This window comes from Chiloscyllium punctatum, chromosome 11 (assembly GCF_047496795.1).
Source record: "Chiloscyllium punctatum isolate Juve2018m chromosome 11, sChiPun1.3, whole genome shotgun sequence".
Classification (NCBI taxonomy): domain Eukaryota; kingdom Metazoa; phylum Chordata; class Chondrichthyes; order Orectolobiformes; family Hemiscylliidae; genus Chiloscyllium; species Chiloscyllium punctatum.
In genome coordinates this window covers 42,005,960-42,030,624 of record NC_092749.1, presented here as the reverse complement: position 1 = coordinate 42,030,624, position 24,665 = coordinate 42,005,960, and the positions used below count along the sequence as shown (strand labels likewise).

General features: G+C 38.9%; 1 protein-coding gene across 9 annotated transcripts in view; it reads left to right on the top strand.

Annotated features, from left to right (window-relative positions):
- Positions 1 to 24,665, top strand: part of mta3 (metastasis associated 1 family, member 3) — a 242,560-nt gene that overhangs the window by 94,976 nt on the left and 122,919 nt on the right. For all 9 annotated transcript variants that reach the window (XM_072580676.1, XM_072580680.1, XM_072580681.1 and 6 more), the window contains one exon: positions 13,016 to 13,118. In XM_072580676.1, the coding sequence (XP_072436777.1) occupies positions 13,016 to 13,118 (103 nt within the window). The remainder of the gene's footprint in view (positions 1 to 13,015; positions 13,119 to 24,665) is intronic.

The following is a 24,665-nucleotide window of genomic DNA, read 5'->3' as shown; positions in this document are numbered from 1 at the left end:
TAGCCTCCTTTGCCCTCATGATACCATTACTATTCCGTTCATAATGGAATTAAAGCAAGCTGAATTTTATTAAATGTATATGTTCCAGTATATTTTACTATAGCCTTATGTGTATTAGATCAGCTTTTACAACTAATCAATGCTTAATGGAACTATAAAGTATACTTCAAATCATATTCTTGGAGAAATAACTAGGCTTCAAAGACCATTTGAAAGCCATCACAACACACTAGCTCAATTCATCAGCGTTTTGTCAATGCTTGAACTATGAAAGTACAGAGAAGTTTTTTAAATGTTCCAGCTTGCATTATGCAATTACGTTTTACTTTTTTCTGTGCAAAATAAAGTTGTTTCGTGAAAATATTGTTCGCTATTTCTGGATTAGGTTTGGCTTTAGCTTGGTTTGTATATTATCTTGTTTACCTTGTTTACCAATGGGACTTCACCGAACAATGAAGGGCAATTTCACTCATGTATTATCAAAATCACACCACTTAGAATATTTGGGACATGCAAAAAATAATTTAAAATGCTGCTATTCTAAAATTGCAGTTTCCACAATATAATGTTCTGTCATCTAATCCTATATTGCTTTAGATAATGATAGCTGTGATATATGGCTTGTATTATTAAGTAAGCATATAGTTTTAAAAATTTAATGGACCTAAATACACAAATATTTATTCAAATTTGAAAATTTGCAGGTGACTTTTTTAATCCATTGATTCAATAAGCTTTAATAAATTCCAATAAACAATGAAACATTTAATAGTTGAACATTTAAAAAATTAACATTTAGAATGATTTACTTTATTTTTAATAGAAAGTTCAGTGCAGCATGACGATATGTTAATATGTAAATAATATGGCAATGATCTAAAATATTTCAGAAGTTGAAAGCAGTTTGATTATTTTCATGATATTTTCATTATTATGTGAATCGATCTTGATATGAGGTATTTTTAAAAATCTTTGCGTTGATTGAAGTAGAAGACATCTGGTATTTGTCAAAGTTTATTGATTTTTTTTAAAGAAGCCAATTATTTCACTTTGCTGTTAGTGGCTGAGCAAGGCATATACTGTTGAAAAATTCAAATTTTGTTAGTTTATCCTTTGTAAAAACTTGCCCCAATATCTGTGGAATAAAGGATGTTTACTGTCATCTTTTTTCAATCCAAGTACAGAAAATTAGTTAGTTGTCACCATCCCTAAATGTTAATTTATGACCTACCTTAAAAACTTCATTGATTGAATTATATGTTTCAGTAGACAATAGACAGTAGGTGCACGAGTAGGCCATTCGGCCCTTCGAGCCAGCACCACCATTCGTTATGATCGTGGCTGATCATCTACAATCAGTATCCTGTTCCTGCCTTATCCCCATAACCCTTGATTCTACTATCTTTAAGAGCTCTATCCGTCTCTTTCTTGAAAGTATCCAGAGACTTAGCCTCCACTGCCTTCTGGGGCAGAACATTTCATATATCCACCACTCTCTGGGTGAAGAAGTTTCTCCTCAACTCTGTTCTAAATGGCCTACCCCTTATTTTTAAACTGTGATGACTGTTTCAGCTGGATAAATAATGGAATTGCGTGAAACTTGGTGAGATGGTTCAGAAACTGGCTTAGTAATAGGACACAAAGAGTAGTAGAGGGCAGTTTGAGTGACTGGAGGCTGGTGTCCAGTGCTGGACCACAGGATCTGTACGTGGAACTTTTATGGTTTGTTATACACACAAATAGTATAGATGAAAATGGGGGAATATTACGCAAATCTGCAGACACCATCAAGATTGGTAGAGTGGTTAATAATGAAGAAGATGGTTGTAGGTTACAGGAAGATATAGATGGGTTGATCAGATGGGCAGACCGGTGGCAAATAGTATTTAACCCTGATAAGTGAAGAAACAAGATGAGGTAGTATTTAATGAACGGTAGGACACTGGGTAGCTGAGAGGAACAGAGATCATGGGGTAATTATTCACAGATCCCTGAAGTCAGCAGAGCACATGAATATGATAGTTAAGAAGGCATGTGAACATTTGTTTTCATCAGTCGTGGCATAAAGTATAAGAGCAAAGAGGTAGTGTTGGAGTTGTACAGAGCATTGGCTAGGCTATAACTGGAGTACTGTGTGCAGTTCTGATCACCTCACTACAATCCTTCTCCATAGCTAAAATCCACCATACTAGGCAACATCCTGGTAAACCTGTTCTGTACCCTCTTCAAAACATCCATATCCTTCTGCTAGTGTGATCACCATATCTGTACACAATATTCCAAATGTGGCCTAATTAAAGTTCTGTAAAGCCTCAGCATAGCTTGCCTATCCTTATACTCAATACCCCTTCCAATGATGGCAAGCATGCAATTGGTCTTCTTTTACAACCTTATCTACCTGTGATGCTACCTTCAGTGATCTGTGGACCTGCACACCCAGATCACTTTGCATATCAGTACTCCTAAGGGTTCTGCCATTCACTGAATAATTTCCACCTGTACTTGACCTTCAAAAATGCATCATCTCACATTTGTCCAGATTGAACTCCATCAGCTATTTTTCTGTCCATGCCTCCAACTGATCTATGTCCTGCTGTCTCCTTTGACAGTCCTCCTCATTGTCAGCAACACCTTCAATCTTTGTATCACCACAAACTTACTAATTAGACTAGCTACATTTTCCTCCAAATCATTTATATAGACCACAAACAGCAGAGGACCCAGCATTGATTCCTGTGGAACACCACTGATCACAGCACTCCATTCTGAAAAGCATCCTTTCACTGCTACCCTCAGTCTCTTATGACTAAGCCAGTTTTGTATCCATCTGTTTTGCAGTTCTGTATAAGGTCACCCCTCAACCTACAACGCTCCAGAGAAAAAAAAGCCCCGGCCTATTCAGCTTCTCTTTATAATTCAAACTCTCTTGTCCCGGCAATACCCTTGTTTTTTTCTGCACCATCTCAAGTTTAACATCCTATAGAAGATGCCCAGTTTCTTTGGTTGTTGAAGCTGTACTCAGCCAAGTAAGTGGACAGTTCCACTTCACTCCTGACTTGTGTGCTTTATTGGTGGGCAGGCATTGGACAAACTGATGGTGAGTTACACGCTTTAGCATTCCTAGCTCTTGACCTGCTCTTGTGACCACAGTATTTATATGGCTGGTCCAGTTTAGTTTCTGGTCACTGGCAACATCCAAAATGTTGACAGTGGGGGATTCAGCAATGGTAATGCCATTGAAAATCAAGGAGTGATTGTTAGATGCTGTGTTGTTATAGATGGTCATTATGTGGCATTCGTGTGGTATGAATGGTATTTCCCACTGTTAGTCCAAGCCTGGATTTGTCCAGATTTTGCGACAAATGTATGTTGTAAAGTTGTATATTTAAATTTGCATTCATAACAAAATATTTTACATTCAAAACAGTATACAGTTCCTCTTAAGACACGCACCACCAATGGCCCAATAACAAGAAGCTCACCCACCTCTTTGACTGTTTTGAAACTCTCGCAAATGACTGAGCTTCTGGCTCAACATTGTTATCAAAGCTGCTAGGCTAACAGTTTGTGAATCTATAAGAGGATAATGATTTTCAAAATAGCTCTTCAATAGCTCATGGGGAGCCAATGGCTTAGTGGTTTTATCTCTGAACTGTTAATCCAGAGACCCAGTTAATGTTCTGGCAGATGGTGGAATTTGAATTCTTTTTTTTAAATCTGGAATTAAGAGTCTAATGATGACAATGAATCCTTTGTCAATTGTTGGAAAATCCATCTTGCTTACTAATATTCTTCAGGGAAAGATACTGTCATCCACATCTGGTCTGGTTTACATGTGACTCCAGACCCACAGCACTGTGGTTGATTCTTAAACTATCCTCTGGGCAATAAATGTTTGCCTAGCTAGCGAAGTCTTCATCCTCTGAGTGAATAAGAACAAGTTGCAAGATTGCTGTTAGATAGCTAAATTGCAGTTAGTTTGATGGATTTACCACAGTTTCATATTGCCAAATGATTCATTTCTTAGATTGTTACTTCTTTATTCTCAATCCATGGTAACTAAATTCATTGAAATTTACTGAATATTTACTAAATTGGTTGACCTTATTTTTAATGGGCTCTTCTATCTCACAATCTACAATATTTGTTTTCCAGTTCTATTGCACTGCTATTTAATTGCCTAGGAATGCTCCTGTGATTCTTGTGCATCCTGGAGCTCTTTTCTTTCATCTATTAGTGGACAGCAAAGTGGATTTGTGGTTAGCACCGCTGCCTCACAGCGTCGGACCCGGGTTTGATTCCCACCTCGGGCGACTGTCTGTGTGGAGTTTGCACATTCTCCCTGTGTCTGCGTGGGTTTCATCTGGGTGTTCCGGTTTCCCCTCTCAATCCAAAGATGTGCAGGTCTGATGAATTGGCCAAGCTTAATTGCCCGTAGTGTTAGGTGCATTAGTCAGGGGTAAATATAGGGTAGAGGAATAGGTCTGGGTGGGTTACTCTTCGGAGGGTCAGTGTTGACTTATTGCACTGAAAGGCCTGTTTCCATACTGTAGGGAATCTAATCTAAAAGATGCATTCTTCAACCAGATATCAGTGAAAAACATCTCAGACCCATAGGCAAGAGTTTCTCTTTCTTCCTGCAACAACAGATTTCTCCCAAAAAAAGCAAACTGCTTCAGATGCTGAAACTTTGTTGGGAATGGACGAGACTCATGGTGTGTTGCCTCCCAAGTGCCAGGCTCCGTGATGTCTCCGATCGTATCTTTGGGGTCCTGAAGGGAGAGGGTGACCAGCCTCAAGTCGTGGTCCATGTAGGAGCCAATGACATAAGTAGAAAGAGGGATAGGGATGTAAGGCAGGATTTCAGGGAGCTAGGGTGGAAGCTGAGAGCTAGAACAAACAAGAGTTATTATCTCTGGTTTGTTACCTGTGCCACGTGATAGCGAGGCAAGGAATAGGGAGAGATAACAGCTAAATACAAGGTTGCAAGGATGGTGCAAGAGGGAGGGTTTCAGGTACTTGGATAATTGGGGCTCATTATGGGGAAGGTGGGACCTGTGCAAACAGGACGGTCTTCATTTGAACCAGAGGGGTACTAATATTCTGGGTGGGAAATTTGCTGGTGCTATTCGGGTGGGTTTAAACTAGCTCAGCAGGGGGATGGTAACCTGAGGAGTAGTTGCAGTGCACAGGAGGATGAGAGTAGGGAGGACACGGACAGGATTTCAGGGTCACAGGAATGTGCTGGCAGACAGCAAACTGGTTTGAAGTGTGTCTACTTCAATGCCAGAAGTATCCGAAAGAAGGTAGTTGAGCTTGCAGCATGGATAGGTACCTGGGATTTCGATGTTGTGGCCATTTCAGAGACATGGATAGACCAGGGTTAGGAATGGATGTTGCAGGTTCCAGGGTTTAGAGCTTTTATTAAGAACAGGCAAGGGGTAAAAGAGGGGGAGGTGTGACCTTTTTAGTCAAGGAAAGTGTAATGGTGGCTGAGAGAACTTTTGACGAGGACTTGTCTACTGAGGTAGTGTGGGCTGAGGTTAGAAACAGGAAAGGAGAGGTCACACTGCTTGGAGTTTTTTATAGGCCTCCGTAGAGTTGCAGGGAGGTGGAAGAGAGGATTGGCAGAACCATTCTGGGTAGGAGTGAAAGGAACAGGGTGATCATTATGGGGGACTTTAACTTCCCCAACATTGACTGGAAATGCTATAAATCTAGTACATCGTTGGATCAGTTTTTGTCCAATGTGTACAGGAGGGTTTCCTGACACAATGTGTAGATGGGCCGACAAGAGGAGAGGCCACACTGGATCTGGTGCTTGGCAATGAACCAGGCCAGATGTTTGATTTAGTTGTAGGTGAACACTTTGGAGAGAGTGACCATAATTCAGTTACGTTTAATTTTCGATGGAAAGGGATAGGTACATGCCACAGGTCAAGAGTTATTGATGGGGCAAGGGTAATTATAATGCGATAAGGCAAGAATTAGGATGCATAGAATGGAGTAGCAAAATGCAGGGGATGCAGACAATGGAAATGTGGGGCTGGTTTAAGGAACAGATATTGCGTGTCCTTGATAGGTATGTCCCTGTCAGGCAGGGAGGAAGTGATAAGGGAAGGGAACCGTGGTTTACTATAGAAATTGTATCTCTTGTTAAGAAGAAGAAGAAGGCTTGTGTGTTGATGAGGCAAGATGGTTCAGCTGAGGCGATGGAGAGTTACAGATCAGCTAGGAAGGATTTAAAGAGAGAGTTAAGAAGAGCAAAGAGAGGACACGAGCAGTCTTTAGCAAATAGAATAAAGGAGAACCCTAAAGCTTTCTATAGGTATGTGAGGAATAAAAGAATGACTAGGGTAGCAATAGGGCCAGTCAAAGACAGAAGTGGGAAGTTGAGTGTGGACCCTGTAGAGATTGGAGAGGTGCTAAACTAACATTTCTCATCGGTTTTCACTTAGGAAGAGGAAAGTATTGTAGAGGTGGGCATGCACGGTGGCTCAGTGGTTAGCACTGCTGCCTCACAGCACCAGGGTCCCAGGTTCAATTCCAGCCTTGGGCGACTATCTGTGTGGAGTTTGCACATTCACCCCGTGTCTGCGAGGGTTTCTTCCGGGTGCTCCAGTTTCCTCCCACAGTCCAAAGTTGGGCAGGTCAGGTGAATTGGCTGCGCTAAATTGCCCATAAGTGTTAGGTACATCAGACAGAGGGAAATGGACTGGGTGGGTTACTCTTTGGAGAGTCGGTTTGGGCTTGTTGGACCAAAGGGCCTGTTTCCACACTGTAGGGAATCTCATCTAATCTAAGAGGAGAAGGATGAGGTACGAGATGTTAGACTAGAAAGGATTGACGTTAGTTACGAACAGGTATTATCAATTCTAGAAGGAGTGAAAGTAGACAAGTCCCCTGGTCCTGATGGAATTTATCTGAGGGTTCTCTGGGAAGCTAGGGAGGAGATAGCAGAGCCTTTGGCTTTGATATTTGAGTCGTCATTTTTTACAGGTTTAGTACCAGAGGACTGGAGGATTGCAAATGTTGTGCATTACTTAAGAAGGGCAGTAGAGATGACCCAGGTAATTAAGACCAGTGAGCCTTACTTCTTTTGTAGGAAAGGTTTTGGAAAGGATTATAAGAGATAAGATTTATAATCATCTAGCAAGCAACAATTTGATTTCAGATAGTCAACATGGCTTCGTCAAGGGCAGGTCGTGTCTCACAAACCTCATTGAGTTTTTTGAGAAGGTGACCAAGCATGTAGATGGGGGTAGGGCAGTTGACGTGGTATACATGGACTTCAGTAAAGCCTTTGATAAGGTTCCACATGGTAGGCTGTTGGAGAAAATGCAGAGGCATGGAATTGAGGGTGATTTAGTAGTTTGAATTAGAAACTGGTTTTCTGAAAGAAGGTATCGTGTAGTGGTTGATGGAAAATATTCAGCCTGGAGTCCGGTTACTAGTGATGTGCCACAAGGATCTGTTTTGGGACCGCTACTGTTTGTCATTTTCATAAATGACTCCGATGCAGGCATAGGTGGATGGATGACACTAAAGTCGGTGGAGTAATGGACAGTTTGGAAGAATGTCACAGATTGTAGCGGGACTTAGATAAACTGCAGAATTGGGCTGAGACGTGGCAAATGGAGTTCAATGCAGCTAAATGTGAGGTGATGCACTTTGGGAAGAATAACAGGCTGGCAGAGTACTTGGTCAATGGAAAGATTCTTGGTAGTGTGGATGTGCAGAGGGATCTTCGACTCCATGTTCATAGATCCTTGAAAGATGCCATCCAGGTGGATAGTGCTGTTAAGAAGGCATACGGTGTGTTAGGTTTCATTCGTAGAGGGATTAAGTTCCGGAGCCGCAATATCATGCTGAAACTATACAAAACGCTAGTGTGGCCACACTTGGAATATTGTCTACAGTTCTGCCTGCCATATTTCGGGAAGGATGTAGAAGCATTTGAAAAGGTACAGAGGAGATTTACCAGCTTGTTGCCTGGTCTCGAGGGAATGAGGAAAGGCTGAGAGACTTGGGTCTGTTCTCATTGGAAAGAACAAGGCTAAGAGGGGATTTGATAGAGACATACAAGATGATCAGAAGATTAGATAGGGTAGATAATGAAAGTCTTTTTCCGAGGATGATAACGTCAACTTGTACAAGGGGACATAACAATAAATTGAGGGGTGATAGATTTAAGACAGACATCAGAGGCAGGTTCTTTACACAGAGAGTGGTAAGGGCGTGGAATGCCCTACCTGCTAATATAGTCAACTCAGCCACATTAGGGAGATTTAAACAATCCTTGGTTAAGCACATAGATGATGATGAGATAGTGTAGGGAGACGAGCTGAGAATAGTTCACAGGTCGGCGCTACACCGAGGGCTGAAGGGCCTGTTCTGCGCTGTGTTGTTCTATGTTCTAAAACCGAAAAGGGAAAATGTTGAAGGAACTCTGATATCTGGCAGTATCTGAGGAGAGAGAAATAAAGTTAATATTTGATATGCTTTCTCTCTCTATCTCATTCAATGCCCTGGATTATTGTCCTGGGTTTATTCATTAGAAATTGTTTCCCGTGCTTTTGTCTAACATCTGTCAAATTATGTTAGTTTCTCATGAAGCAACTGTCATTGGGAAGTGCATTTGAATGGAGGACTTATCTCGATACTTCAGATGTCTGCTTTGACAGTAATTCACAAGCATTCACTTATTGTTGTAATACCAGCTCAACAGTACTTCAAATATGCTTGAAGATTCATCCCGAACAGCCTCATAACATTTCAAATGAGGATCAGTATTGACCAAGTCATACTGTACGTTTCCAGCATGGTGCAGTTTGAGTTTTTAAGGTTAACGTTTAAATTGCAGGCATGATACCTACTAAACCACCAGCGAGGTGAAGAATAACCTCATTAAAGAGGGCAGAAGTAACTAGAAAAATTTAATTGAAAGCTTTGCCTCAGTGGTAGCCTCTTGTTTTTATATCAGAAGGACTTTTTTCATATTAGTTTGGCTCAAATTTCAAAGCAGTACTGAAGGAATTCTGGATTATGTGAAGTGTCATTTTTGGGTGAGACACTAAGTGAGGTTCTAACCTGGGCGAATGCAATAGATGCCATGGGACTACTTAAATAATCATGGGAGAGTCATCCTAGCACCATGGCTAGCATTTATCATACAAGACCACAAGTAATAGATTGTCAGATAATTCATGTACTGTTTGTTGGATCTTGCACGCACATTGACTCCTGAACTATGTATTATGCTTCATCTCAAGGACGTGAGAGCTGCTATATAAATGCAGTTAACCCATTTTTCTCAAGAGTAAGGCTTAGGAGATGGAGAATTTCCTGCAAACAGGTTTCTACCCCCAACAGAAGCTTCTGAGGTTTTATTTTTGCTTAAGAATTTATATGTGCTTATTATTACTACTTAGTTTAATATAACTTTAGTAATGAAGGAATAAAAGTAATGGGGGCTAAAATGAGAGTTCAAATTAAATCATAAATAATCTAACAAATTTTGGAAGAATTAGAACCAGCATGGATGAAAAATAATTGGTGATAATGCAAATTTAATTTTTCCATACTCTTCCTTTTGTCACTGGATAATTTTGCACTGCTATCATTATTCAATGCCAAGTGAAGTATGTACCTTTGTAAATGAAGTGGACTTATTCAGCCAGTGAACAGGACTGACACTTCTTTAACCGAGAATGCTTGATGGTATTGTGATGATACTATGGCTTTAAGAGGTATATATTGTCTGAGGCAGAGGTGTGAAGCAGTCAGCTGAAAGTCAATAAAGTAAACAGCTTGTGGGACCTTGGAGTTTTTTAAAAATTTGGAACAATAGAAGCTGCCTGAATGGGTGGTGTCAAGCTCCCACAGAACCAGGATTTTTAGTTCTGGCTTTCTGTAGTTGCTGGGCGTGGAAGCTCTTGTTTCTCTCTCTGTTACAGCTAAAAGCTGGGGTTCTCCTCCTGCTAGAACTGCATTTGAGACAAATTATTTACTGAATTTTCCTTTGCCAAGGGTATGTTTATAGGATGTTACTATAATGGAACAGTTAATTAGTAATTATGTATGTCATTTTATTAAACGTTTTGATAGAGTTGCAGTTAAGCCGGTTCTTTTCTCTTTCTTGTCTGTAATTTAACTGTATTGTAAAATTCAAGTGTAATTTGTGTAAAGTCAAGTAGTTTGACCAACCGTGTTGCATCTGATATGCAACACCTTACACTTAGCCTCCACCTTTTTTTCTTACTTTATTTTAATATATTTTGAGGGGATTTGGTCTGCTGCATGACTGTAGGAGTGTGTGGAATGCTGTAGAACCAGTAGGAAGATAGATCTGGACTTCATTTTTTAAAAGAAATATTAGACTGTTTTAATTTAGTGTAAAATGTACCATGATCTGAATCTGACTCCCGTTGAAGGAAGTTTTTCATGTTGCTTTCACATGGAGGCTACCTTTTGATACTCTGTTCTAAACTAAAGTAGCCCCACCTGCCTGTGCTTAGTCCATATTCCTCCAAACCTTTCCTATTCATGGACTTATTTGAATGTATTTTAAATGTTGTAACGGTATCTGCATCCATCACTGTCTCTGACAGTTCATTCCACAAACGAACCATTCTCTGAGTTTTTTAAAAAAAGTCCTTTTTGAATCTTTTTCTTACCACCTTAAAAATATGTCCGCTAAGTTTTGAATTTCCCCACCCTATGGAAAAGACCTTTGTCATTTACCTTAAATGTGCCTCTCAAGATTTTGTAAACCTCAATAAGGTCACCCTTCAACATCCTATGCTCCAGTGAAAAAAGTTACAGCCTTTTCAGTCTGCTTTTATGCCTCAAACCCACCATTCCAGGCAGCTTCTTGTAAATCTTTTCCGAACCCTCTCCAGTTTAATAATATCCTTCCTATAACAGGTTGACCCCAACTGCAGACAGTATTCCAGATGAGGCATCACCAACATTCAGTACAACCTCAACATGACATCCCAACTCTTATAGTCAAAGGTTTGAGCAATGAAGGCAAGCATGCTAAATGTTGTCTTAACAACCCTGTCTACCTGTGGTGCAAATTCAAAAAATTATGGACCTGAACCCCTCAGTCTCTGTGTTCTACAACAGAGCCCTACAATTAATTGTCTATGTCCTGTCCTTGTTTTTATTACCAAATTGCAATACCTCGCATTTATTCAGATTAAACTCCATCTGCCACTCCTCAGCCCAGAAATCCCTTATGATCTATAAAACCTGTTTCAGATTATCCCTCAATGTTTATATTTTTCATGCAGAAAAGAACTCTAGCTGGTCAAGTCTGCCTGCATAATAAAAACAATTCATTTGTAAGAGTGTGCGGATGAATAATGGACTTTTTGATCCTTGTTCTCCACTTACAATTTAAAACTATAGTTTTATTTATAAATTTCAAAATAGTTTCTTTAATTAGCTTATAAATGGTTTAATTTCGAATTCCTAGTTAGTTGTGACACTTTGCACAACTCCTTGAGTTATTTCCTAAGTCCGTTTCAGAAGAGGAGTGATTTCCTTACCCTTATACCTTGCAAGGTTTTTTTTGTCAGTGATTTCTCTCCCTTAACTGGTTAACATGTACTTAAAACAGCTACTATTCTATTCTGTTGATTATTGTTGTCATTTATGGTTCCTCTTAGCCATTCCAATCCACTTTAGGTCTTCCTTCTGTACTTCCCATATCTTCTAATCTCTAAATTTATGAATTGAATCTTTTTCAAAAACAGTTTCCATTATTTCAACTGTTGACATTTCAATGACACCCAATTGTTAAACTCAGCAAAGAATTTTAAACTGTCCAAATTAATACCTGCTCTGATATATATCTATAAACTCTATATAATTAATTTCAAATCTAGAATTTTACTTAGTGTAACACTTTCCTTTTCTTAGTTATTTAGCAACTACACAGATCCTCCTTTCGTGGGTTGGTTAGCTCAGTTGGCTGGACGCCTGGTTTGTGATGTAGAGTGATTCTCATGGCATAAGTTCAATTCCCGTGCTGGCTAAACTTGCCATGAAAGTTTGTCCTTGTCATCCTCCTCCCCTTACCTTAGGTGTGGTGACCTCAGGTTAAAGTAGCACCAGTCAGCTCTCAAATGAGAGAGCAGCCCTGTGGTCCTTTGGATGTATCGTGGCACGACCCTCATCAACCTAGAGCTGTATGAAAGTATAGATGCTACCAGAGTTGGTGAGCAGCTGTGACTTGGCTTGAAAGAAAGTAGCGAAGCTTGAGTTGGAATGATTATGACATTAAGACCTGAATGACTTAACAGGATCTAAAAACCAGTTTAATTCAACTGCAAAAGCTGAAGATAGAAAATACTTTAGATGGATCAATTTTCTGCCTTGATTTTGGACAATGTTTTGTTTACTTCTTCCACAAGAATCTTATTGTAATTTCGTGCTAACAAAATATTCTTAGTAATTTAAATATAAACTCTGCCACATGTATCTGCTTCATTTCTTTGCCAAATGCACAACATATAACTTTAGTTATGATAAAGCTGTTAATTAATAACTGTATCAGACTAAAGTTAATATATGCCCGTGTTTATTTATTTATTGTTATTTTATGAACCAGTGATGTAGGCAGTGGATATTTAATATGACAGTTAGGGTGCCGGTCAAGCAGATTTCTTTGTTCTGGATGGTGCAAGGTTTCTTGAGTGTTGTTGGAGTGTCAATCATCTTGGCAAATGGAGAATAATCCATCAAACTCCAAATTTGTACCCTTTGGATAGTGGTTAGACTTGATCAAAAATTTAACTGGGCCAGTGCTCAGGACATTGATGTTGGATGGTAGGTGGTGATGGTAGTTTGAAAATCTAAGTAAGAAGGTTAGATTCTCAATTGTGGAAGATGGGAATTGCTTGTAAACTGTGTAATTATCCTTGAAGTACTACGTATTACTATTCATTACATAATGCTCCCTGAGTGAAGTAGCATGCAGTAATTGTATTATTTTTATCCTTGCTAGGTGAATCAGATGCCAGAGATCAATCAAAGATGGAGGTTAAAGTTTGGGATCCTGACAACCCTTTGAATGATCGACAGATAGATCAGTTCCTGGTAGTTGCACGGTGAGTTCAGGAATAAAGACAGCATACTTATATTCCTAACTGTAATTACATAAATAAAGTATTTCAATAGCATAATGGGTAAGTGGAAGTATCAATGGCAATTAGGTTTAACAATAGATACATTTAAGTATTATGTGTTGGAAGAAAGATTGTTGAACCTATTTGTGTATTATGATCCTAGTAGATACCAAGAAACTTTTAGAAGAAAAAAATAACTTCCAACAAATAGCTGAAAGGATCACATGGCAAAGTTTTAAGTTTTAATTTTTTTGTGTAACACACAAGCTAATAACTACATTGCATGCTATTTCAATAGGTAGCTTTCACAAAAGATTCCCTATTTAAAATTTGACCCAACCATCTTCAGCTGCTTCATTGATGACATTCCCCCCATTATAAGGCCATAAGTGGGATTTTTGCTGATCATTGCACAATGTTCTGCACCACTTGTGATTCTTCAGATAGTGACACAGTCCACGTCCAAATGCACTAAGCCCTGGACAATATCCTGGCTTGGACTGAAAAGTGGTAAATAACTTTTGCACCACACAATCCTAGGTAATTATCAGCCCCAGCATGAAGGTACCTAACCATTGTCCCTTTGCATTCAGTGGCATTACAGAATCCCCCACTAATAACATTTGTGTGTTATTATTGACCAAAAATGCAATGCACTAGCCATATAAGTACAGTGGCGAAAAGAACAGGTCAGAGGTTAGGAATTTTGCCGCAAGTGACTCTCCTTCTGACTCATCAAAATCTGTCCATCATCTACAAGGCGTACTTCAGGAATATGATGGAATACTTTCCACTTGGCTGGATTAGTGCAGCTTCAACAACACTCGAGGTTTGCCACCATCTAGGACAAATCAGCCTGATGGATTGAAACCAAATCACACAGATATACTCCTTCCAACAGCTTTGTGCAATAGCAACAGTGTGTACTATCTACAAGATGCACTTCAGAAATTTACCAAGGCTGTTTAGACAACACCTTCCAAACCCATGACCACTTCCACCTAGAGATACAAGAGCAGCAGCAGAGAACACCACCATCTGCAAGTTCCTTTCCAAGCCATTCACCATCCTGACTTGACAAAATATTTCTGTTCCTTCACTGTCATTTGGTCAAATTCCTGGAACTTTCTGCTTATGTCATTGTGGGTCTACCTAGAACAAATGGACTACAACCATTCAAGAAGGCAGCCAACCATCCATTAGTATTTCCCATTGCTAATCCATCTGCACATCCCTGGACACCATGGGCAATTTAGCATGGTCAGTGTACCTAACCTTCACACCTTTGTGGGAGGAAACCAAAGCACCTGGAGTAAAGACACGCAGACATGGGAAGAATGTGTAACCACCATATAGACAGTCGCCCGATTATCTGTACTATTTATCTCAAAAGCTTCCTATGGTAGGGAGTTTCAATTTGTCACTACTTTTGCAGTCACTGCTTCTGATTACCCTATATGATTTTGTGCTGATGATTTTTGAGTGACTTGTAATCAGCTAGCTATCTATTTTGCTACTTGTCCCCTGACTCTGAATGCTCTAACTTTATTTTTTAGGTTTATCCAAGGAACATCTATTATCTGCTGCTTTCTAAATATCTGTCAAACAATTATTTTACGCTGCCATTTTTACATACAGTTAAAAATTTGTCCAGCCCAGTATTTTGGGGATCATATGCATGCCACATTTGAGAGGCCCCCGAGGTCAGCCTGAAACTGGGTCTTTGTCCTCTGGAGTATTTTATGCATGAGCTGTTGCCATCTATACTATTTATACAGGGATCTCCACTATAACAAATGTCAAGTGTTAGTTGCTGTCTTGCTAGTACTGACTCAAACGTAAGCCTGCAAAAGAGGTTTGGAATATAAAAAGGTGAGATGGGGGAAAGTAGTAGTCATAAAATATCTGTGGTGAGAGCAAGACAAGAGGTTGTTTTAACTTTTGGGAAAAATAATGCACCAGCCTTCATACACATTTTTCATAAGATCCAAGAGTGACAGACAGATGTTTGGAGTTAGGTATTTCGTTTTTAGTTCTGTTGCATTTTATTTCCGAAAGATATGAGTGTATTTGCTTGCCTGGGTTTTTACTTATTCTGAACCCTTTGCGAAGGGTTCACAGTTTGAGGTCTAACTTGTTCTAGTTTTTCAATGACAGTAATAACCAGATTATACAACACATATAAAAATAATCTTGTACATCATTTGTAGTAACAAGAAGAATGCTTGGACACATCATAAATGGTCATGTTAAATGTTTTCCTTAACAAAACAGTTTGACTCTGCAGTAATTTATGTACTTTCATCCAGTATTATTGTCTTGATTTCAATGCTATCCAGATGGCATAGTACTTAGATTTATTAAAATTTTCCATTCTGCATAGTTCCTGCCAACCTTTACTCATTATAAATTTCTATGGCCTCATTTATAATAGATGCTTATGCAAGTTATATATGTGAACACATAGTTGTAATGGAAATACAATAAGAAGTTCAGAATGCATAGCTGTCAAATAGGAACTGAGATTACTTTTTTTTGATCCAATATTTTGGATCAAACAAGGGCTTGCTTTTAAATTGTTGAAAGGGTTCAAAATCAACACACTTCTCGTATTAACTGGAGTTGGATTTTTTAGAAGGAAATATGCTTTTGCAACAGATGTCAGAAGCCTGAAAAGAATTTGTCGAGAAACATTCTTTCCCTGCAGCCATTGTGATATAAATGGGATGTTCAGTGCTAACACACAGTGTGAAGGCTTCAGTGGTAGCAGGAGTGCAAACCTGAGCAAATACAAGCCAAAGATTTCACTATGGAATGAGAATCATAACATAAAGACGTGAGGATAGTGTGAGATATTGTTATAAGTATCTTTCACCAACTCACTCACTAGCTCGCTATACTCAATCAATACCATATTTCCATTCATTCATTTCATAACCCTTTACTAAACTATTGTTTACTATAATGCGTTTCATTCATTCATTCATAATTTGGAGGAGCCGGTGTTGGACTGGGGTGGACAAAGTTAAAAATCGGAGTTTAGATCAGAGCGGTGCTGGAAAAGCACAGGCGGTCAGGCAGCATCCGATGAGCAGGAAAATCGACGTTTCGGGTAAAAGCCCTTCATCCTGATTGTTCCTGCTCCTCGGATGCTGCCTGACCTGCTGTGCTTTTCCAGTACCACTCTGGTTTCCAGCATCTGCAGTCCTCACTTTTGCCAAGTTAAAAATCACACAACACTAGGGTTATAGTCCATCAGGTTTATTTGGAAGCAATAGCTTTTGAAGCAGCAGAGCTCTGAAAGCTAGTTGGACTATAAGCTGGTGTTGTGTGATTCATTCACAAAATTATATTCTGTAGTACATTTCGCTATTGCAAGATAAGCTAAATTAAAACTTTACTTCCAAACCCATTACTGCTTCTTCACACCTTGAAGCATTATCAGACCTATTTACATCAAAGTATCAAAAACCCTATTCAAAAACAACTCCCACCACCACCCTGTCTCCTCAACCCACCTGAAACTATGGAAAGATTGTAATATTAATCAGCCCTTACCAACTGTCTCTCAGGACCAGATTAGATTACAGAACATCAGTTTACCCAACTAGTATGTACTCATTAAATACATTAAACAGGGCTGCTATCCCCTTTACTGTCAAAACAATGCTTCCGTGAAACCATGTTAATGAATGAAACTCATACAGGCAAATAATAAACAAATCTCATGACCCAGCTGTGGTAATCAATTTCATATCCTTTATTCTTTTATTAAGTAGGTGCATAATTTCTAACTTATTTAGAGCATATAGGCCTAGTACTTTTGCTAACATTTACGAACTTAAAAGATAAAAGGGCTAACACTCATAATGACGCAAGCAGACCGTCAGACACTTAGTCTTATCAGGAGTAGCAGCCAGCACTTAGCAAATGTTCAAACAATCTACTGCTTACAAATCTTTGTATACAATAGATAAAGCAATGTAACACCATTTTAATATATGGAAGAATGGTATACACAGAAGCTACTGTAAGAACTGTGTTTTGGGGCCTCGAACTGTGCGACCGCGGTTGCTATTTTCGCCACTGACCAATTTTGGTCATTATTTGAACACAATCCCACAGTAGTTATATTGTTGGCAGTTATAATAATGTAGCAGTTGGGAAACCTCATCAGGAGAATGAATCTGAGGAATGCCTGGGCATGATCAACCTTGTTTTTGATGCGATTTGAAATCCGTTGCCTAAAGAAGGTAATGAGGTTTTCAAAATGACATATGACACAGTAGCTTCATAAGGAAAAGATAGCGTTACTAGTCAGGTTGGGATAATTATCCTACTTTAAAGAAGTTTCAATCCAGCATTGAATATTTTACTTGCACACATCCAGTTGCACTGTGTTGAATAATGGATGCAAGTCTGCACTGTGTGGAGTGGATTGGTTAAAATGTTATCTAGATTCCAAATAATAAGGACTGACCTTTATGTTTTAAAATTACAACATATTGAAATTATGAAAAAGTGTGGTGATTAACTTAGCTGGAGTAAACCACTTCATCACCATGGACTTAATGTCAAATGAAATACCATTATTGTCAAGTGGTCCATCATTTCAAAAATACACAGATGAAATTGGCATGGAAATAACAAGACTGATCTTTTGGGAAACCAGTAGATTTACGGTTTATGCAATCTGGGCATAATTGTTTTCCATTAACAAGATCTAAATTCTGTAATCAAAATATTAAAGAACTGTTATTATTGGCTTCAGAGATAGGGGTTTAAAGGGAAGAAGGACAAAAAACTACATTGGTAGTTTGCCCATCCATCTTCTCACAGGTTAATGATCCTACAAAAAGATGCAGGCGTAAGAGATGATGAATGCACTAACCTTATAGAAAAGATCAGTGATAAGTGCAATACATGTCAAAACAAAATACAGGAGATTATCATCACTGTCCATTGTGAGTCTCACATTAACAAGAGACTGTAATAAACTTGGGGCAGTGGACTTGAATGTATGAGGGGAAAGAAACTTTTATCTTTCACTTTGTAAACATGGCACTGGATTCAGTCAGCCTGTAATAATATATAGTAAACAGAAAAGAGTAACAGTGAATAAGGTAGTGGAGCAATGGATAGGGACCAGACTGAGAACGCTAGTTAAATTTCTAGCAGACAATGGGAGGGTTTTCTGAATGAAAAATTTATGGAGATATGGTGGGAAATAATAATAAATGTTGTCCATTTGCCTAGGAAGCCAAGAAAAAGTGTAATTAAAAATATCTTGGGTGCTGACACACTGGCACCAGGAGGAGCAGTAAATATTGATGTTTAGCTGTCAGACATACTGAAGGAAACCTCATTCAAGAACAATCAAATAAATTTGTCCATAGAATGTAAAGTGAATGATTGTTCTCTTTGGGACAATTTTTATTTGACAAAAGGTGTCACAGATAAAGGTTTGAGAATTAACCTTACTAGTATGAAATAAAGTTGGGAAAAAAGTTCTGAAACATAATATTGGATGGCACAAATGATGGATTCTCAGACTGTTTTACAAAGGGAAATATTTGCCCTAAAAACTTATCGGATATCTTCAAAACTGGGAGGGGACCTGTCAATTGGGAGGCATGGACAGGATGGATAAGAAGCAATTGTTTCCATTCCTTGAAGTGTCCATAATGAGGAGGCATAGTTTTAAGGTGAAAGGTTTGGAAGGGATTTGGGGAAAATCTTTTTCATCCAGATGGTGGTGGGAATCGAATGCACTGCCTGGGAAGGCAGGAGAGTAGGATAATCTGACAACCTTTTAAAAAGTATGTGACTGAGCACTCAAAGTGTCATAGCATTCAAACATAAAAAGGCAGTGGGCCCAGTGCTGGAAAGTAGGATTAGTGTCGATAGGTCAGCACAGACTTGAAGTGTCTCTTCTGTGCTATGTGATTCTATGAACATTTTGTGTTAAAATGAAATATTTTTGTTAAATAAGTCCAGATAATACATTATTCCATTAAATGTTTACAATTATTTTCTACATGTGAAAATTAAATTTAAAAGAACAGGAATTTTGGGAACCAGTCTAGTCACATTACTGCTGTCTCCCTAAAGATTATAAGAATGAAGTGAAGAAAAGACAGGTATTATCTCCAGTATTTGAACAAGAAAGCAGTCTAGATGGTGGAAGGTTGGAGCTTATGTGAGGGGAGGTGAAGATGGGGTGAATTGTGATATTGTCGTGGAAAGAAATTACATATATTTTATTGAATGTGGAGGCTGCTGGGATGGGACGTGCGGACACAAGGTCCTGTAGCTTGTGACTGGGAAAGAGAGTTAAATGCAGGAGTCCCTCAAGTGGGATACATATGATTGAGGGCCCTGTCAACCACAAATCGAGTTTTGTTTTATGTTGCTTAATATTGTTTCACCTTGGGGAAAATATAGATTTTTAGGCTTTAAGGTTAAAGGTTAAATTATACTTTAAGTACACTAGAAGTAGAAGGCAGATTTCAGCTTTGTCTGCAGTGAATCTTATGCAGATTCTTGTCCATAGATTTGTGTAAACAGGAGATACTGTTAATGAAACAACGTAACAATGGCTTGGAAAGAGACTGTGAGGGACAAATACCAATAAGGAGTAAGCCACATTCAGGACAAGATTGATTGTTTATGCCCTTGCTGGGTGAAGGAGACCTTAACATGTTAACCTATAACTCAGGGACATCTGCTTTATTTGTTGAGTATGAAAAGAGATTCAAATAAGGCAATGCTAATAATGTAAAATATTCAACTTCTTTCTGTACTTTAGCGTTTTACTTCAGTTAAATACTGAAGTGAATGTCTACTTGTGTTGCTCGAATAAAATGGTCATAAAACCTGTGCTTAGTGTCCAGTGGTTGATTATTAAAAAAATCAAGTCAGCAACTTAACACTGAATTATTATTACAGTATTTAACTGCCCAGAAATTTTGAGGACCAGGATCTCAGATCTGAGGTGAAGATTATGGGTTACTGGATTGTCATGATCTCCACACCCTAATATGCTTCGAAGACCCAGATAATCTGCAGCAGGACCATAAAGTCTTGCAGAGATATGACTACTAGTGACTTCACAAAATTCTCTAAATGCAATGGTAAGAACTACAGGCCAACAACAGCACCTCTCCCAAGCCAGTGAGTCCAGAATCAAGGTGCTAATCATACAAAACCAGCTCTGCTGGGTAGGACATGTTCATATGCCTAATATTAGATTCCTGAAACAACTGCTCTTCTTGAGACTCAGTTGTGTCAGAAGACTCAATGGAAATGAGTTTGGATTAACTTGAAAACATCCCTGGAAAAAGGTGAATATGCTAGCCAACTCGTGGGAGTCCTTGGGCTGTGACGGACTAAAAATGGCGACAATTAATTCAGGAAAGAAGCAAACACATTGAGATACTTCAACAGGAACATGTAGAGGTGAAGTCAAGGCATAGAAAAGAGTGTGCATATCTCCAAACAAATAATTTACCCTACTCTGCAGGCACCACTTGCCCCACTTGTAGCAAAGTGAGCAGATTTTGCTTTGACTTAACAGGCATCTCAAAATCTGTCAAATTGGAGTTAAAGCAAGTCATCCTTCATTCTGAAGGACTGTCTGAGAAGATCCTGGACTTTGTTTACGCTAAGTTTCCTGGACCTAGCTGGGCACTGTAAAGAGGTCTGAGGTGACCTCATTGTGCATTGGAGAAGAAAAGTCAGATGGAGCATTAGCTCTGGAATTGCTGTCAGGTGATATGTAGTGGGAAATGCATGTGGTATTGGTCTGTTTTAGTGGATATTTATGTTTGTGTATGAGTATTGACTGAAGACATGATAGTACTTTCCTATGCTTTTCAGAGTTTCACTTCAGTTAATAACTGGAGCAAATTTTTGCTTGTGTCACTTGAATAAAACGATCAAAAATGTGCCTAAAATTGGATAAGAAGGTATGAAAAGGAAATTGGATAAAGATGTTTAAGGAAATTACTTATAGTGCTATGAAAAGGACTACAAAGCGGAAGTAATGTAATAATTCTACCACAGAGTCAGCACAGGCCATCCTACAATGGTGACAGGAGCAATTCTTCTTTAACATATGCTGTGATAAGAAAGAATTTAAAACAAAAATTATGAAGCATTTTCATATAGTCCTTCTGCTAAAAACAAAATGCTGACTTGTTAGGGATTGAATAAGGCACTAACGTTTAAAGACAAATGTCAATCTACATTGAGTTGGAACAAAAATGAACTAATATTTTTATTATAAAGATTGACTCTTAAGTTATACAACAGTGAGGCTGGCATTATACATGTTGAGAGTTTAGTTATGGTAAATGCATTACAATTCCCACGATTATCTTTTTCAAAAGAGAGAGAGAAGCAGACACTTAAAACAAACATAAATTAAAGCAACACAGCTGCTACAGAAATTGTTGTGGAGGAGTAACTAACTGAAATTTTAAAAGGGAGTCTGTCACAAATGTTAACTTGATGCTTGGACTATTAACATAAAAAGTAATATATATTTTACTTGTTAATTTTTACCAACTAGGACATTATACCGGTTTAATCATGTATTGCTGCATCTGTAAGTACTGTGAGAAAGGTTTGTCCCCACCCCAGGCTTTTCAGAATAGTTTTTATATTTCTTTCAGATTTATAGAAGTATCTTTTTAGTAAACTCTGATTCTGTTCCCGTGCCAATTGTAAGTGAATGATACTTGTCAATCAAATCATTTTTTGTTTAATTTTTCCTCATATTTCTTTGCAAAATGAAAAGGTTGCCATTGATTTCTGAAACGCATTCTTTGAAAACCTAGTTTGTTGTGTGGATGCACCAAGTGCTGAAGGTGGCAAGAGCAACGTTAATGTGTACTTGACTTGTGGCAAAAATATCTTCTCAAAATGGTATGAACATCCGACAGGACAGTTGGTAATTAGAAGTAATTGATTTTAGACATGTAGCAAAAGATCCAGAGAGTAGATGCTAACTCCTTTTATACACCATGAGCTGTTTTGATCTGGGATGTACTTTCTCAAAGACCAATGAAGGACATGTAGTAACTTTTGAAAGAGAAATGTGGATGATTTTGGATGCCCTTTAATTGTAAGACCTGAGTCAATTAAATTACAGACTGAGAATGAGCGAGCCCTAAATTTTAATGGTTCTGATTAGTTAAAAAAATCCATGCAGATATGTTTTCACATGTTTTACGTAATTTAAGTTTATCTTGACATCCACCGGTCCAAGATTATGGCGAAGTAGGGCTACTCTTCCGGAGGTCATACGCTCCAACTGCTTTTCGTTTTCTTTTTTGTTCCACCTCCCCCTCCCCTTTTTTTTCACTTACTTTGTGCTGAGCTTGGACAGCAGCGAGAGCCCAACACACAGACTTCGAACAGACCAAGGACAGGGGCCTCAAGTGGTGTCGTGAAGGGCCCAGGGTGCAGGCCTTGGGGCAGGTCTGCGTGGAGCTCGAGCAGGCCCAGTGTGGGGAGACTGAACCCTTACTTTTCAGGAGAAAGCATTGTACTGGGAATTAGCGGCTGCAACATAAGCAGAGGTGACGTCAGCGAGTAGACATGTGGCAAAAGATGGCGCCTGAGGATTGGTGACATCAATATCAGTTGGGTCTGGTGCTGGTAGTGGTAGAAGGGCATCATGGCAGCATCAATGAGTAGGCCCAGCGGCCAGAGATGCGAGTCTGATGTTGGTTGGTCCAGCACAGGCAGCAGCAAGGCAGTGGTGGTGAAATATTGGTGCAGCAGCCAAGATGGCACCTGAGAATTGGCGACTTTGATGTTGGTTTGGTCCAGTGTAGACAGTGATCGAGGGATGGTGACAGTGATGAGCTGGCTCAGGACTGATGGACTCCCTTCGCGCTATATCTTTATGTTTTCCTTTTTCCTAAACTATTCAAAATAGCACCATTTTGTGGTGACAAATGAAAAGATTTTTGCTGTAATTTGTTTTATCTTACTATAAACTACACGTGACAACACAAAAAAGAAAAGTAATATAGAGTAAAAGTTATGATTCACTTTGGAATGCTGGTTCACTGGGGAGAGATCTCTTCTCTTATTGACTGATATTTGCATGTTTTCTTTAAAAGGAATGGTCATTTTAGTATCATCACTTCATGTTGTCTCCTGATTCATTCTTTGAAGTGCATGTCACATAAGACCTTCACTTTTGTAACAGCTGTCTCTTTTAGTTTACCGTCTTCATAGATCTTTACCAAGATGAGGCAGCAGCAATGAGGCCATAAATATGTCTGCCTGGTATATATTGTAACACTTCCCACTGATTAACTATAAACCTGGATGTCCCAACTGATGCATCTAAAATGGTTAAAACAACTGCAAGACTACAAGAGTCTATATATACATACACATATACCCATAGGTCTGTTACAGTCTTTAAGTAGCAAAACTAAATCAGACACCAGCTCTGTGTGTTTGAATGGAAAGTCTTTTATCTAAAAGCATTGCCATGTGTTAGCTTAAGTTTGCGCTAACCAGATTCATAAAAACAGGCAAAATCCTTAAACTTCCTTTTTACCATGACCATATGGCTTTCTTCTTGCAGAAATTGTTTTGCTACTAATCCCAATTAAACGAAATATAATTTAGTTTGACACCTGCTTGACAAGTTAGAATTTTTAATCATTGAAAAATAACTCAGTTCTACAATTGGATAATTATTTAAATAAAAGAATTCAGGTCTGTGATAAAGAAGGGTGCAGGAGATTAATTGAACGGAGCTTTCAAAGAACTGGAAGAGAGATGACAGAATGACTGGCTTCTTTCTGCTGTGGAATGTTTTATATTGCCCAATCAGTCGTAGAAATTTTACTTTTGAGCTGTAATTATTTGACAACTTAGAGGTTTTTTAGTGTTTTGTGAGAAGATTTGTAGCTCGGGTGCTCGTTGTTGTGGTTCTGTTCGCTGACCTGGGAATTTGTGTTACAGACGTTTCTTCCCCTGTCTAGGTGACATCCTCCGTGCTTGGGAGCCTCCTGTGATGCGCTTCTGTGATGTTTCCTCTGGCATTTATAGTGGTTTGTCTCTGCCACTTCCGGTTGTCCGTTCCAGCTATCCATTGCAGTGGTCAGTATATTGGGTCCAGGTCGATGTGCTTATTGATTGAATCTGTGGATGAGTGCCATGCCTCTAGGAATTTCCTGGCTGTTCTCTGTTTGGCTTGTCCTATAATAGTAGTGTTGTCCCAGTTGAACTCATGTTGCTTGTCATCTGCGTGCGTGGCTACTAAGGATAGCTGGTCATGTCGATACCAGATACCCAACATGAGCAAAACCAATGTAGTGTACAAAATCCCATGCAAGGACTGCACAAAACACTATATAGGACAAACAGGAAGACAGCTAACGATCCGCATCAATGAACACCAACTAGCCACGAAACAACACGACCAGCTATCCTTAGTAGCCACACACACAGATGACAAGCAACATGAGTTCGACTGGGACAACACTATTATTATAAGAC